The sequence below is a fragment of the Thunnus albacares genome, chromosome 6, assembly GCF_914725855.1.
Source record: "Thunnus albacares chromosome 6, fThuAlb1.1, whole genome shotgun sequence".
NCBI classification, from domain to species: domain Eukaryota; kingdom Metazoa; phylum Chordata; class Actinopteri; order Scombriformes; family Scombridae; genus Thunnus; species Thunnus albacares.
In genome coordinates this window covers 18,223,644-18,240,976 of record NC_058111.1, presented here as the reverse complement: position 1 = coordinate 18,240,976, position 17,333 = coordinate 18,223,644, and the positions used below count along the sequence as shown (strand labels likewise).

At 38.8% G+C, this 17,333-nt stretch overlaps 1 protein-coding gene across 21 annotated transcripts in view; it reads right to left on the bottom strand.

Moving 5' to 3' along the window:
* elna (elastin a) overlaps positions 1-17,333 on the bottom strand; it is a 91,389-nt gene that overhangs the window by 49,149 nt on the left and 24,907 nt on the right. For 14 of the 21 annotated variants that reach the window (XM_044353482.1, XM_044353486.1, XM_044353493.1 and 11 more), the window contains exon 1: positions 2,379-2,691. The exons of 5 other annotated variants lie outside the window; for them this stretch is intronic. In XM_044353482.1, the coding sequence (XP_044209417.1) occupies positions 2,379-2,454 (76 nt within the window). In that variant the 5' untranslated portion in view covers positions 2,455-2,691. Of the gene's footprint in view, positions 1-2,378; positions 2,693-17,333 lie in introns of those variants that run through there. 2 more of the 21 variants (XM_044353497.1, XM_044353503.1) reach the window with 1 other exon arrangement.

Below are 17,333 nucleotides of genomic sequence, written 5' to 3'. Positions count from 1 at the left end.
CTTCACAAAAACAAACTAATGTCCACTAGTTGGTTGTTTAAGTTGTCTGGATTATTACAACATACATCAAGGTAAGAAGAAGAAGCTTGGGACTCTTGATACAGTCTCTGCGATTAAAATTTTAAATTAATTTTACAAAACGCTTTGTGTCATTTCATTAAAAATTTGCAAGCACACTGTAAGCGGTTCACTTCCATTTATTAGGGCAGTGAAGCTTGATTAAATTCCTTAGTTGAGGTTTTATTCAAATAATTTTATCAACAGTCTCGGCCTGGATTTAATTCATGTAGTTATCTCATATAGCAATAAAAAAAACAGAGGTCACTGAGCCAAAGCTGCATCAACATATTTATTTTGTTAGAATAACATCCACTGTATCCACAAGACAGATGGTGTTTGTTTGTAGAATCTAAAGAAAGTCTGCCTCCTTCATCGTACTAAGGGAAACCAACAAACATACTACAGTATTTGCACATGGTTAAATAAGATGACAGGGGGTATATTTATTAACAAACTCCTTCCCAGATGTTTCCTCTAGAACCATAACTCATTTACACTTGTTGATGGAAAACATTCAGCCAGGCCTTGCACTCCATCATAATTCAAGTGTTTAATTTCGCATGCATAAGAGGCATTTTCTCTGCAGAGGCATTAAATGAGCGGTCTGGGTGTTAATGAGGTTTATGTTACGCACAGATAATTGACCCGTGGACCAAGTGGCGTCTTTTATTTTTCAAGTTTGCGTGCACAGACACATGGAGCTGATTTAAGCACCACAGAAATGTTATGGATGGATTCAACACTCACTTGAGATCAAAGTTGTGCTCCAAAGCCAATATTGATATTTGTTGGCTCCTTTACCTGCTATATATTTTGCCCGAATGCACCTTGAAATCACTCAACTGAAATGTGCCTGGCACAGAGAAGAAAGGATAAATGTGCTATGAGACAGAGACAGAAGAAGAGCAAATACATTTTTTGATGATACCTGACAAAGACATCCTTTGTAGACTTTGTAGACATCACCAAATTAGAGACGGCCAACGAACAGCTAGGAAAAGTGAGACTTAATATGGACAAAATATTTCTAATCTAATAATCTAACCATAATGCACCTGAAAGACCACGTGGACACTGGAAGATAAGGAACATAAACAGCTGTGACTTTTAAGAAAATAAATACAACAGAAAATGGACTCCAGCATACCCAGACCCAGATGCTAAACATGTTTTCCAGTTGGGGGCTGAATATCTCAGAGAATCTCAGCCAAACTCAAACTGCACTTGAAACGAACCCCTTAAATCTGCATGTTGCTGCTTCGTGGATTTTGGGTAGCCTGGTTAACTTCAAGAAAAGACCAAAAGCTGTCAATGTGACACTCACCATCTGGTAGTTGATCAGGGGTACATTTAAACTATGTGGTTTTGCTGAGTGTAAAGAGGGACCCGCTGGAACCTTCTTTTCCTGACATGATATAGGATGGATCCTAAGCTTTACACACAACCTATATACACTGTCTTGAGCCATGTAAACATACACAATGTATGCATAAGTGTGAGTAGGATGCAGCTTAATTGTCTAATGCTGAAAAATACATGAATATATACATGAAAAGATATTATAGAGGACTACATATAATGAATGGTTAGTTTATCATTTAAAATTAGATTTAAATTTTGCACACACTAAAATTATGGCAGAATATGGCAGAACTAATATAAAGTTATGATGCAGAGTTGTCTCTTACTGTTAAATCCAACAATTTAAAGCCTGTGGACACAAATACCTAGTTAAGCCCCAGATAATGCTGAACATAATCTCCAATTTATTAGCAATACACATGTAAATATGGTGCTAAGAATAACTCCCTCTCTATTTATGAAAGTGTCCTTCAACAGTGGTGTGTTGGAACATAACTGTGGTGTGCAGTAGATAAGCCAGACTAAACACTCTTTCGCTTTCATGACTGCAGCATGTGAGCTTTATATTACCAGTATATTTAAATCAGCAACCAAAGCAAAAATACATAGCAATGTAATTGCATCTTTTTTAAGTTATAGTTGGGTAAAGAAACAAAACTATCAAAGTTAACACAAAACATGTTACTTTTATTTCATAAAAAAAATGACAGTAAGCTATACTGAAACCAATAAATCATATGCTTACAATGTTATATAAAAAGTTTTTGCTTAAGAATAAGTTAAGGTACTACTTGATATCTTATATCTGCATCAGCAAAACTTTAATCACTTAAGATGTTATGATGTTTTATATCTCAGAAGGACAAAGAGACACAAACAAAAAAATTGCACCTGTTCTTAGTCTGTGATTGATGCAGCGAAGATCATGGCTCAGTTCACCTGTGGTACACACTTACCTCCTTGAAGAGAGGGCTGAATCAGTGCTATGAGGAAGAGTCCACAGAAGAGCAACAGAATGTTTCTGTTAGCCATCTCGCTCCAAAATGCACCACCCCTCTCCCGATCAGCTGGTTTTATTCTCTTCTAGCTAATTACCACTAACTCGAAGTCTTAGAGAGTGAGGAAAAAAGGTGAAAAAAGGGAAAAGATATGGGACTTGACGTAATTAAGAGAGGGCAAAGACTCTGGTTCAATGGATAACTTTGCTTTTTTTCCTCCTCTATGTCTGGTGTTGCTGTTTTTATTCTGGTCACTCCTGCCAACAGCACAGACGCTGCTGCCAGCAAGGAAAGGGGGAGAGAGGGAAAGAGACACACTCAGAGGGAGAGAGAGAGAGAGAGAGAGAGACAACCCCCCCCCCCCTCCCTCATCCAGAAGGAATTGAACTGTCTGCCAAGCATTTGCATGGATACGGAGTATACTTATCTGTAAGAGTAAGGAAAGAGACTGAGGAAGAGCAAACTACATACCCAGATAATTACTACGGCTCTAATTTTCAGCTGGTTGGTTTTAACACTATTTCTTGTTGTTTTACTGCAGTAATTGATCATGAAAACTTTGAGATAGAGGGAATGAAACACAGGGAATGTCCACAAAATATCAGTGCAAGACATTACAAAGTTATTGGCCGCATGAATATGCTGGAAATAGCAGTGCATTGTGCCTGGCAGTCCAAGACTGAAAACCAGTCAAATAGGTTCTAGCGAAGAAATGAGAAAACTGTCGACATCACACAGAGATGACAGAAAGCAAAGAAGCCAAGAAACACCAGCCTGCTAGTCGAGGCAGTCTCTCAAAGCCAGTTCATCAAGATCATTGTCATTGTGAGTCTCATAACAGGGATCAGAAGGAAGCAAAGACCAACATCTGTCAATTCTAAACTTTAGAGGATGTAGGTGACTGACTTTTCTGAGCAGGAGCCAACAGACCTGATCCCTGAACAATCAATCTTTGAACTATATGAGTTTTTCACAACCTAGTGCATGTGCTTTTAAGACTGGCTGCAGAACAGAGATAAATAAACCCTGCTTATGGCTTAAATATTTCTTTTATGGTTCTCCAAAGTCAGAGAAAATATTGTGGCAAGATTCTGCTCTTTCCTGATAATACGTCTGTATCAGTGTTCACTTATATCACAACCACAGGCTATTAGACCTTTATTTCTTTATGAGTAAACATTTTTGGCAAAGCATTCAAATTTTGACAGCTGCCCTTTGATACATTGATGAAAAAATGGATTGGGGAGAAGAAGCTACTGTCCCCCTAAAATCTTTACTGTATTTTCTTAAGTATGACTCCTCTTCATTTACCGAATATAATATCAACAAATCATTTTAAAACAACTTTGTAAACTCCTGACTGATTAACTGTTTCACAGATCTTGTGTCGAAAGGAGATTAGCACCAGAGCTTTATCACTAACAGGACACATCCTCTCCAGACAGATTCAGCTTGGCTCAAAATGTCCAGCCATTACTTAAGAAACACCTTATTGCTGACAAGGCTGTCATTGTCCATCTTTTTATTCTGTCCTGGGATACATTTTTGAGATTTTAAGTAGAAGAGATTGAGCAGAGGTACTTTTTATTGGCAAAAGCTGCAGCCAAAGTCATTACTCTCTCAGATACAAACCTGACAGACCCGGCGGTTGTATGCATGCTAATGGGTTCTGCTTTCCAAGACACACAGTATTCTTCATAGTAGTGACGTCCACCATTAATGTTCATATTCCCTCATGCTGATTTCTTTCAAGTTAGATCAAGCATACTAACAATATCAGCTGTTCAGACTGAATGCAAAGCACATTCTTACTTGAATTATGAAGTAGACTCATTCATCTCCACATAAGCTTGAATTTTTCACTCCAGTAGAAACAATTTCCATTTGAGCTGATTCATCTTCACCTCAACTAATGTGTTTTACATTGACTTATATTTGCCATGCATCCAATTTTCTCTTTATGTTCCGTGTAAATACAGCTTTAGAGACCGATGATGTACACTTACGCTTTGTTTCTGCCATAGACTGAACCCTGCAAGAAGCCAAATATCATTAATATTCCACTGAAACAAAATGGTGGGAAATACAGCTATGTGTGAAACTGACTATGTGACCTAAGCGCCATAAGTTTGATTTTCATTCTCATTCTCAAATACAAATTTTCTTGCAGTGAGGCACACATAGGTGAAGCAGCATTCTTAAACATACTATTCATGACATAAATGCATGAAAACAGATGAAGTGGGCCAGCAAGTAAATAAAATGAGTTGCCAGATCTGGTTATTAACTTAGCAGAACAGGGCTGTTTATAAATTCACTGTATTGTTTAAATTTGATTAAACAATTTAATTTAGTTTTGCTGTTCTCAGGGCACACCTGAGGTCCCATTGCACCAGTGGACCCCATCACACAAAGGCCAAACATAGCCAACGGTAAATTTTAACTGCTACAAAATAAATATCACACATGATGGAATGATTTCAACGATGACTGAAACATCAGTTTTTCCCAGTGAACTCATCACATAAATGAAAAGAACAACACACTGACTAAGTACAAATTATCTACTATAGTCAGGTCTCATGATTACAGTAAATCATTAGTTACAAGCCAAACATCAGGAGGACACTGACCTAATGCTGTATTCTGCATGGTACTATTCTATCCCTGTTTGATTTAAGACAAGCCGCCCCAGCTGACTAATCAGTTTGGGAAGCAGAAGTGTATTCTGGATGAGAGTAGTGTTTTTCTCCTTTTATTTGCAAGTTTAAATGCCTTTTTTAGCTCATGTCTGGTACTCCTTTGGGCTTAGTTGAATGGTGTTTTTGCCAAAAAGGCTGAAATTGAACATAGATTTTGGTGAAGGATGATGGGAGGTCACACAAAATTTACTATCACTAATTATAGCATAAACTGTGAGTTCTTTATGACAATTATGTTGCTGTGATGGCTTCTTTACTTTTTCAAGAGGAGAAATTGACTTGGAATTTATAGTTTGCAGTATAGTTAATAGTAGCATATTTTCAGTTAATTAGTATGGCTGTGGTCACCATTGAAAAATGTGGTGAGTCATTTGTTTCACCTTAGTTTGATATACTGTACATATCTTAGCTGTATACATCAAGATAATTTATTTAATGGCAACTATTCTTTTTAAAATTAAGATAAATGGTATTTCATGACAGTGGTGAGTCACAGTTTGTAGAAGTATCTGGAAAAATCTACAGATGATGTGTAGGTAGAAGCCAGTAGACGAGCAGTAATAGAATCAAGATTGTTCTCTCACCAGTCCCAGGTCACTGGCCGATATCCACTGATTATGAGCCTGATAACTGAGGCTAAAGAGGATGATTTGCTTCATGCTCCTAAACCTTTTTGATAGTTTGGACTTTCTTTGTGTCTCTGTCACATTACATGGACTGGAACCAACTCTCTTGGAGACAACCAAGGATTACAAAAGACCCTTGCTTTAATGGCTCTTCATCTGCAGGCACAGTTGGCAGAGCATCACTATATAATGCACTTCAACCTTCCAAGTACACTTGGCTTTGGTAAAAGGGAAATTAAGTCTGTAAAGACAAGTCTTAAGGTCACTGCCAGAAACCGTATCAACACAGTGAAGCAGAAGTATATTAAATTCCAAGCCACTGGGGGGTTTATTTACTAACTGACACACTAATTACTTCTCTGCTCTAAATCTTAATGACCGCAGTTTCCCCAGTTCAGCAACTACTTTAAGACGAGCCATGCAACTCAAGCCTGTTGCAATATACCAAGTAGAAAAAACAGTCTGACAGACAGCAGCGTTGCTCACAAAAATGTGAGAAAACGTGGTCAGTCTGCAGGAATGAGATAGACTCTAGGAAAGTTGTCAATGCAGTCATGGCAAAACCCCTCTTTGTATAAAGTACTGGTGGGGTTTTAAATGTAAGAAGTACTGAAAATATGTCTAATTACTTGTTAATTGTAATTTTCTTACAGTACAGTCAAACAAGACATTCTCTTTGTGTGTTCCTATATTACACATCAGTCATGGTCACACCAGAAATACAAGAGGATGTACTTCAATATTAAAGGATCACTTCACAGTTTTTGAAGTCTGTCTTAAAACAATAGTCAAGTGCCCATATGAAAATGTAAACATGTTTTGTTCACTGAAATCATTTCTCCTGTTCATACTGACCATTTTAAGATCCCCTTAAAATCCACAGTCCTCATTTTAAGCAAAAATGTATTTACAAGTTTTTCTGAAGATAATATGAAGCTTCAACTGTTTGAGTTAGCGAAAATAAAGTGGATATCTTCTACAGTTTGTCTTTTTAGTAAAAAAAATTCCCTCTTTGTGTCTCGACGGACAGTGTTTTCCTGTTCAGCTGCAGTAGGATTCTAACAAAAAGGGGGAATTTGGCACTAAAATGACTAACTTTGAAAAATATTGATATGATTGTGACTCATTTGGACATTTTGCATTGAAAGTGCATTATGAAAGGATCTCTTAATGGCCAGTATAAACATTATAACTTAATAACATTTATAACACACTGTTGTTTTAGGACAGACTTGAAAATTGGCGAACTATCCTTTAAGCCCAGGGGGAGATACTACCTGTCAATATAAATAATGTTTACAATTACAAGAGAAAACCTAAGTGTTTTGGTGAAGTAAACAAGTCTGAAGGTTTAAAATGATTTTGAATGAGAGAGATATAAATGCTGGGTTGGCACAACCAATCCATTTATGTACGGGATTTACATGCAACATAGTTGTAAATCAGTTCAGAAGTCAGGTGGTAATTTTACTAACTAATGCCAGAGTATAAAAAACAGATTAGGACTAGCAAAAAGATGTGCACTTACATTCATTAGATGCTGCATTAATGGACAAATTATTGTTTTGAGTTGCTGTTACTACTGCATAGCGGTTATTTCAACTTTCAACATGCTTACACCATGCCATGTCCCACTCACTCTACCTTTCTAACCCACTCATATGGACATGGTGTCAAATATGATAAATCAAATATCGGTTCCCTGAACAGAAACATATTATCAATATTGGTGGCATCCACATTGAACTGATTTAGCTGCCTGTGATCTTCTCAGGTTCAAACAAGTATGCTGATACAGATGGTGAGTTGTTTTTTTGTGTATTTCTTGTAGCATGAGGGGAAATTACTGTGTAACAGTCTACACATGGACTGCTATTGGTACAAAAACCCTTCTTCACTGGGAAAGTGTTTATATCTTGCTGTGGGGTGCTGCACTGGATCACTTCTGAGATTGTTATCATGCGATGATCACAGAGTAAAGTTGGCCAGCCCTGTTGGGTGGTTCTAGCATGATATGCATTGTGATATGCCAACGATTCTTGGATCTCCTTTCTACGAGTGACACTGTTCAGATTGGTTTGAAGCCCATTTAAGCTTCATTTGTTATAAGCTTCCTAAAACATACAAAAACTCAACAACAATGGTCTGACGACAGATGAAGGCATTCTTTAAGCTTATTTCCACCATCCTCATCTTTGCCCAGTGGGACACTGTATAGTGGAAACCATCACAGATGACAAGTGCCCTTGTGTCTTGGTGCAGCACAAACATCATTCATTTAATAGCCTGTGGTGTCACCAACAAACACAGACAAGCAGACTGGCCTACCTCCAAAGTGTGATACACACATCCAGACCACACTCCAGATGTGGTTTCTCCACAGTGAACATTACTCTGTATATGAGGCAGGTTCCAGTGGACATCACATCCAAGCCCAGGCACCCAGGGAAAACTGATGAGTTCTGGAAAGGGCCAGACCAGGCAGGAGAGTGACTCATGTTTGGCATTGAAGTCTCTAAGACCCAACTTTAAAAGTGTTTTGCATGCACTCAAGTAAAACATTCAAGTTTCTATGTATTCATTCTCCTTCAGCCTTTGCAGTGATCATATACATAAGCAGTAAAGACAGGCTAAGATTTTGGTTACATACTGTATACTTTAAAATGAAGCACACATTAGGAATGTAGGCTTTATTATGATGACTATTATTACTCAATTTGTTTGTGTATCTTCTCTGTGTCATGGTAGGGTTTACAAGATAAATGGGTTTATCTGCTTAAAAATTAAATATTATGATTAAAAATAAACAACTTTTTTACATTAGTGCTGAGACAGTTGTTTCCATTATTATCACAGTGTTTCTTAGGCTTTCTTTAGGACACAAGAAGTAGAAATGTCCAGCAATGTGTCAGTAAAAAGTGAGAGAGTGTAGGAAATAGAATTCACACAAAATCTTGATGAAACAACTTTTCATCGTGTCAGATGGTGTCCAGCAACAGACATGCTTAGGATACCACAATCATCAAGTGAGATGTTAACAACATGCTGATGTGATTGTACCTAAGACATGGGAAAACTGGCTGAGTGAAGCCAAAATGTCAGCATTCCCATGCATTTCACCAAGTTAAGATCATCAAAGAATGACAAAACTGAAATTTCCTGTTGCCTAAGATCAAAGGTATGTTATACATAAAATACCTCCAAGTGAAATTCAGTTGCAGTTAGTTTAACCCACTACTCAGGGCTCAATTAAGTGCAGTGACACTCATTTCCGACATGCACACTAACGCACTTCCTTGACATTGTTATAACTTCCTTATGTCCCATATAACTGAACTCTTGAGGCCAACAGGAAGGAGTTTACCATATGTGATAAGTACTAAGTACCTTAGTTTACTTAGTGTGTGCTCTTAGTGTGTGAACGTGAATAAATGGCATTTTCATGAATACCCACTAAGGAAAGAATGCGACAAGCTGGCCCAATCTGTAGATAAACCAGCGAGTTCTCACACTAAGTCAGAGTGGATCACCATCACAGGAGACGCTTTCCAAAAATGTGTTTGTTCTGAGCAATCAAAAGGAACCTTGACTTTGGGAACAAGTTGAGGCACTAATCAACCGAGACACTGACTTTTTCTAATGTACGGCCGTTCTCTGTCTCACTCCTTGCCTACTACTCATCTGACACTATGTTGAGTGCTTAGAGAAACATGGAGTGCAAATGGCTTTCAAATTTTACAGAATCATAATATTCACAGTAGTTGTGCCAATAGGGAGTAGTTTCAAGTGCGGTTATGACAAAAGAAACAAAATCTCAGTATATTCTGGAGAGAGGTCTGACAAAAATTCCCAACAAAAGGACATTACAACATCGCCAAGTTAAAACAGCACTATTTGACTATCAGAGGCAGAAAGACTCAAAACAAAGCCTAAGAAACCCTGTTGTGGATAATGTGTTGCTAACACCATTCTACTTGGAGATCCTGGTATGATTTGCCAATTCCTGACAAAAATATCTAGGTCCCTTTGGCTTGCTAAATGTTAATAAACTTTTTTTTAAATAAGCCAGTCATTTATTTCAGCTTACAATCATTTCACTCTGGACAAGTGCAGTAAGGTTCAACCAGCTCGTGTTTCATGTGAGTTCATGTTCTGTTAGTGGCTGCCCAATGCATTGTCTGAGGTTTATTGGACCATTAAACCAAAACCTCGAGCTAAAAGAGCTGCACACTGGGATCCTCACTCTCAGTTGGATCCTCAGTTCATTTCAAATTGCATTGAGTAATTTAATGTAACAATAATATCTTAAATATTGCTTAATTAAGCTTTAAGTATTGTAAGGAGGACAATTTCATGGCACTCTATTTATGAAAAGAGAATTCTAGGATTTTGACCCGAATGGATAATACAGTGTTAGTGTACATTTAAGGTATTGTTTTGTGTAATGTTCTGCCACCATAAATCATTATCATAGTAAAAGAACACTTCAATCCCAGAAAAAATAACTCTAACTTAATGGCACTTAATGAGAGATAACAGCATACTGAATCATATCAGCCAGATTCCAGTATCAACACAGTAAATTAGGGCCATCAACCTTGTGTTATAGACATGGAGGATAGATAAATAATATTTTGAGAAGAGGAAAAAAAATCTACTAAAATACTGCCTCCTTGTAAGGTATATGACATTGTGAAAAAGGCAAAGACCTGTTGTCAATATTTTAAAAATTAGAAGGGGGGGGGGGGGGGGGGGGGGGGGGGGGGGGTTCTGTTTTTCATATTGTAGTCCATTCGGATTTGGATATTGCTCAATGAATGGCTTTTGCTTGACCAGATTTCACTTATTTTGCATTGAGGAATTCAAATTGATTTGATTGATTGATTTGGTTGTGACTGATTGATTTGAAAGTCAGAACAAGCAGGGAAATTACAAGTTCCATATACAGTATCAGTATCACTACAGTACAGTGACAGTACAGAATCACTCTTACCCACTTTGTTAAAAGTGCAGGATGCCAATAATAATAATTAGTTTGTACAACTGTGCACTCACCCTGAAAACTTTTCCTTTGTCTTTTATGTACATTACATGGATAAAACACCCTTCCTCAAATATAATGAATGAATTAAAAAAAGGCTACTAAAGTTATAGTACATTTTGGACTCATGCAGCAACAAAATCAAGAGAATAATCTTTGATGTTAAGATAATGCCTGATAAACAGTAAGAAACAATTACACATTGATACCATGGAGACAGACAGTTCGGACAGCAGTCAGCTGTGCCTTTGTAAAACAAACTGGCCAACATTGAAATGTGATGGTAGAGGACCATTTCTCTGGATTTTATCTTGGCTTGAAACATCCATTGCACAAAACAACATAAATACCAGCTCTGCTTGATGATGGCTCTTTAAACTGTCAGAAAGCCCCATGTGGAATGAAATAACTGCTGCTATAACAAGTGTTTTTCAATAATTATTTAATTGATAAATCTCTGTCTCACATATTTTGTGCCAGCAATTGAATTCTACATTTGTGAGTAGGGAAGTGAGTAAGCCCATAAACATGAAAACCAAAGCGGGAAAAGTTAGCTTGCTGATGCGGAACAACAAAAGAACTGTAGGCAGCAAACAAGTGTACAAACTTGCATAAAGGGCAGAGCACTTTCACAGTTATACAACACAGACTTTATCCCATAAGCTGATATTTCAGCACAAATGTGCCTTCTTCAGAGCTACACAAGAGTCATGTCCAGCTCACAGTGATTAAGGTGGGACCTGCATCCTTTGTTGGCCGTTGGCAACTATTGGCAGTATATATTGTGGCCTGTGAGTTACTGGTATAGTCACAAGGCTTAGTAGTAAGTAATTCCCCTAGACATAACAACAAATCATTTCTCCAGCACTACCTGTGCAACACCCACACTTTGATAGTAAAGAACATTTCTTTCACAGACAGGTTAGTAATCTACTTTATACTACATGAAGCAAAATGGAAAAATACAAAACTGTAAGATGCTGCTGTAAGACGTCAGAGCATGACCCCTCACATGCTTTTGTTTGAACCAAAAGCCACTGTATGTTTGTACAACAAAGAGTGGGTAAGAGAGATAGAATCATATGAAAGAGCACCGAAGAGGTTCAGTGCAGACTGCTAAAAAAAAAAAAAAACAGCAAAATGAATTACAGAAGCAGCTGTTCCTCTAGCATATTCTGACCACACAGGTAGACAAACTGTGCTACAATTTCCTATGGTACTCTGAGGTATAGCAAAGAGCAAAAGTACATTAAAGCCTTTATGTATAATGGCCTATGACTCATACTTCAGAGTTTTTAAACATTATGTCCTGCATATGCTGTGATTATATTGTAAGTCATGATAATACACTAATACAAATTTACCATCAATTAACAGTAGAGTGGTTGCAGTGCAAAGCAGATTTTTGGTTGACTGCAGTCAACAAATGATCCCCCTCAAAAATGCCTCAGATTTTTGGGCATCAGTACTTATGATTGGCTGACCAATTCATGCATTTTTCAACATTTCATTTTAAAACTTTCCCTCACCCCATTATGCATTTTTGACAATATAAAACTGTTGATCTAAGACAGGTCATAAAAGCACAGAGGCCCTCTCTATACACAGTGTATATTCTGTTGAAAAGCCATTACATTCTCTGAGCAGCTGCTAAAAATCACATGCCAGGTCGGATGTTTACCTAGAGTGAGATCACATCAGATAAAACCTCCCAAAGCAACATTGTAGAGTAGCACATGCATTCGATGTACAAGTGCATTTACATTCAGACTTTGACATTGAGCTTCAATGCCAATTCCACAAGCCTCAGATTGATCACCCTTCAAATTCTTGGCAGCCTTGTCTTTCTTTGTCTTCTAAAGTTACCTCACCAGCAAGGACCACATCATCAACAAGACGCCTTTAAATGATTTATTAAAGAAAAGATTGATGAGTGTAGTTCTTCTGCTTGCTGAATGCCTCGTGGGGAGACTTTGTAGGGAATCCGCTGCAGAACCCGGGCAATGACGGATGCCCTCAGGACCCTACAAAGGGCAGGAAGGACAGGAGAAAAAGGAAGAAGCATAGGGTAGGGGGAAGGGCGCATAATACAAGAGTGAAAGAGGAGGAGAGGGTTAGGTTGGTAATTATAGGAATGCCAGAAGTGGTGCGGTTGAGGTGTCGTCCTGCTCCTGAAACTTTGCTAAATAAGTTTCAATTCATTAGCAAGGGACACACCATCAACAAGAAGGATTGATTGGTTTCAGTTTGCTTTAGGTAGAGTACCATGGTATCATCTGAGAAATAAGACAAGTCTGAGATGTAAGCATGGTGGCATGGGTCAAAGTAAATGGTTGAGGCGATGAATTCAGAGCATCTGAGGAAACCAAAAAAAGCAAGTAAGAACATGGCTTCTAGAGTTTGAGCAACATGAGGAGTGCTGTATCCAGAGCAGATGATGTGGATGTAGACTGACAGCAAGTCAGCAGTAAGAGGAAGGCAGCAAGGATTTTTAGCTGCCTCTTGACATAGGAGTCCTTTGAGGAGTGAAATTATCTGAGGATGGCTGGAGGCCAGGCCTGGACTGCCGGTTATGAGTTTGGAGAAGAAGCTGATGCTGCTTAGATAAACATTGATGGTATGTGATTTAATAGCCATCATGGAATGGACATAGGTAATGAAACAAGTCAAGGTGATGAGATCGAACGCCAGGAAGGTTATGTTATGCTGGTCGTGAAAGTAATGGAAACTTTTCCAAGGTGTCCAGTAGGATGAGAGAGTTTGATTGATAGACAATTGATGATGAAGTTCTGGGAATCGCCAGTCAAGAGTATTAGGGCAGGATTTATAAGTTGAATGTTAGTGCTGAATATGGAGGAACCAATGTAGGGAGGGTATCTGCATGAGGGGCCAAGCTTCTGAACTTCTGAAACAAGAAACGGGAAAGAGAGTCAGCAGTGGCGTTGGAATGACCAGGAACGTGAGCTGTGTGGAGAACATATTCTTGTGAGTGCTAGATTACACAGGACATGAACAGCATGATGGATGGGGAGTTGGAGCGTTCTTTGTTGATTATGTCTACAACTGCAAGGTTGTCTGAGTATATGAGGATGGACTTACAGGACCATTAGTGGCCCCGCAGAATAGCAGTGGCTATTATGGGGTAGATTTTGAAGAGAGTGGAGGAAGTGACCTGGCACTTATTTGCAAGCTATGGGGGCCATTCTGCTGCGAACCATCTTCCATTGTAGAAACCCCCAAAACTTGCAGAAGGAGTGGCATCGGTGTACAGATGGATGTCATGTGGGTGAGTCAGTTGGTTATTGTAAAAGAAGGCGATCCCATTCCAGTCGGCAGGAAGGGTGAGCCACATACAGGGTTCAGCATGGCTTGAACTGTCCAGGGAGATGGAAGTCAAAAGTGATGGGACAGAATAAGTGATAAATAGCAAGTGGAAGGCTCGCCCTTGGGGAAGAATTGCCAGAAGTCAGGGTGGATAGGGAGAACTTTGAAAGCGCTGGTGATGTCCACTTTTGAGGGCCATGACCCTTTGCTGGTGAGTTTGATGAGGGCAATGATATGGTTGATGGTGGTGTAGTGAAGTGAGAATTATTAATGATGTGGATGGTACTGCTGTCAGGTGCTGAAAGATCGTTAAGAATGCGTTTCTTTCTGGAATATTTCTTGGTTGCGATACCAAGGAGGCTGATGTGGAAGTTAGGAAATGAGCAAATGGACTGATCATGAAGCCTTCATTAACTTCCTTAATGGTCGACTGACTCTGGCTCATTTATGGCTCACTGAAGATTTTTGCATTCAAAAGAGATGGATGGTTGTGCAGAAATTCCAGGGTGGAAACCTTCTTTAAATCTGTTTGCAGGCAACTTATCAAAAACTGGAGCAGGGTGGTTACATAGTGCTGCTGCTAAAGCAGGGATGTTAATAGGTGTTGATAGGTAGCTAGACTTACCTGGCTTCTACGGAGTGGGGTTGTGTGGGCACACAGGGCGGGCGTGGCCACTGCGACAATAAATTCCAGTGTTGAGTGTGCTCCAGTATGTGGCTTCATTAAATTGCTGAAGGTGGGCTGTGGCTTCGGAGGTGAAGTGGATGTGTTATTCATAGAAACCATCACCTCCAAAACAGAGGGCCAGATTAAGGATGGTAGATATGTAATAGTCCAGTTCTTGGCGGCAGGTGGGAATTTGCAAATGGTTCTCTGGAACGGGTGGGTGGACGGGAGATGAAAGTATTAGGATGGCAAATGGGAGGGTTAGCTGTAGACAAGGTGAAGTTAATAGTTGCATCCTGCGCCGGAATGGGTTGAGAGGGAAGACTGGAGTTAACTCTGGAAGGAATTTGCTGCTGCAAAGGCTGTGGAGGAAAGCTGGGTGCTGGGCATCAGGCTGATGTGAATTTCAAGGACTGGTGGAAGTGGGAGATGGAGGATCCTGGCATCCCGGTGCCAGGCACCCTGGCTAAAGCAAGCTGCTGCGATTGCTTATAGTGGGCAGCAAGAGGTGCTGGCATCCCGGTACTGAACGCCCCAGCTGAGGCAGGCTGCTGTGGTTGCTGCAGAGGGCGCAGTGTGGATAGTGAGATCCATATTTATAATTCATATTTAAGACGAGATGAGTGGATGGATGATGTTGCTCATATGATGAGTAGTAGCTCAGTTGTTTGAGTGCGCTCGAGGCGATGTTGTGTGATCTTGGTTCTGGCACAGAATAGGAGAGCAAATGAGGAGGAGAGGGTTAGGTTAGTATTTATAGGAATGCCAGTGCAGTGGTGCAGTTGAGGTGTGGTCCTACTCCTGAAACTTTGCTAGATAAGCTTCAAAAATGGATGGAACTGTCCTCCAAAAGCTGCCCATTATAATGTTAATGTCTTGTTTGGGAGAGAGAGCCATGAACATTTCATCTATATAGGCATATACAATAACTAGCTTGAGTACGTATTGCAATAATCATTCTAGCTTTGGCACAGCCTAAAACCATATGCAGAGATATACTGTATATTTCAAACAGAAGTAAGTCTAAGGGCATTTTGAGATAAAGATTATTTTCATTCAGGTGTGTTATGAAATCTATGAAAGTTAGTGATTGTCTCATGTGCTATATAAGGTGATAAAGCTTATCTGATAAAAATGAAAATGACAGAAAAGTACACCTTTTTCAAGTTTTACTGAGTAGAACTGTCAGTACACAAACTATGCAGTAACTGAAGTAAAAAGTGTTTGACTTATGATTCGAAGCAATTACATTGAAAACTTCAATGAAGGAAAAATGAAGAAGAAAAAATGGTCACATTGAGGTTGTGACAAGAACTCTATTATGACAGATCTGCAGAGTAGGCTTATAAATTGTAGTTTGATTTTGAAAATAATGTTGAACTTTATAGAAGCTTGGTATGTAAAATGATTGTTTTAGCAGTACTACTACTGAACAAAACAGATGCAGTAACTGACTTAAAAGAAAAAACAACTAACAACCTCCTTTTATATACTTGAACAAAAAGAACACAAACTTCATGTTATACACCGTTATATCATGTTATATCACTTTACTGATGACTCTTCTAGATCATATCATTGCTGTTTGCAAGGTCCAACAGCTACCAGGAAACACCAAACAAAATAAAAAACCCTGAAGCTCAGGCACATAAATGTTAAAGAATTTGGCTTTTGATGGGAAGGATGACAGTTCAATTTCCAAACAGGCTTTGTTCATTTTAATTTTGTCCATATCAACTGACAAAATTTTAACAAGACTATCAATGAGGAACAGTTTAGAGTAACTTAGTAATATCTGCAATTCATCTGTCTTTTCTTGTCTAAGATAAAAGGCAGGCATACAATCATCTGTTTTCAATACGATGATTATGTTTTTTATCCAATAAACACCTTTAACTAACTGATACATTAAAGGAAATGTAAGGACTTTTTCATATGTTGAGTTAAGTTGAGTTTAAAAAACTTTTTCAGAGAAGACATTTTGAAATGTCACAGCAGGAAAAGCACAGGTGAAAATGATTAAATTAGTGATAGCTGAATTGCATTTGGCTGCTTGGGTTTCAGGGTCCTCATATTGTGCGTGCTGACTCACTGTCCAGGCTTACTGAGACACTTAAACAGAGTGGAGCCATCATTAATATTATTAATAGCACCTGTGCTTTTCCTACTATGAGTCAAATTTCTGCTGTAAAAAAGGTCTATTGTTAGCCCTTCCTTCCTTTCATATAGGCCATGAAGTGATTCCTTCCTAAAGGCCAAATCAAATCAGTGTCTTCATCCTGGCAGTTGCCAGTAGGTTAAATGCTGGTGTTTTGCTCAGCAATGCAACTAACTGGGAGTATCCCTTAGCTGTGGTTCAGCAAGAAAACACTATTCGGGGAAGAAGGAATTTGTACTAAAATGAAGGATTTGAAGGTTTAAATTTGGCTAATTCAGACTGCTGAAACTCTCATATTAGCTGCAGCTGAACATCAAAATGCATTTTGCAAAGAAAAAGTGTGCAGTTGCAGCACAAGGGGATCTCTTCACAGCCAATATGGAGAGGAGGGATGA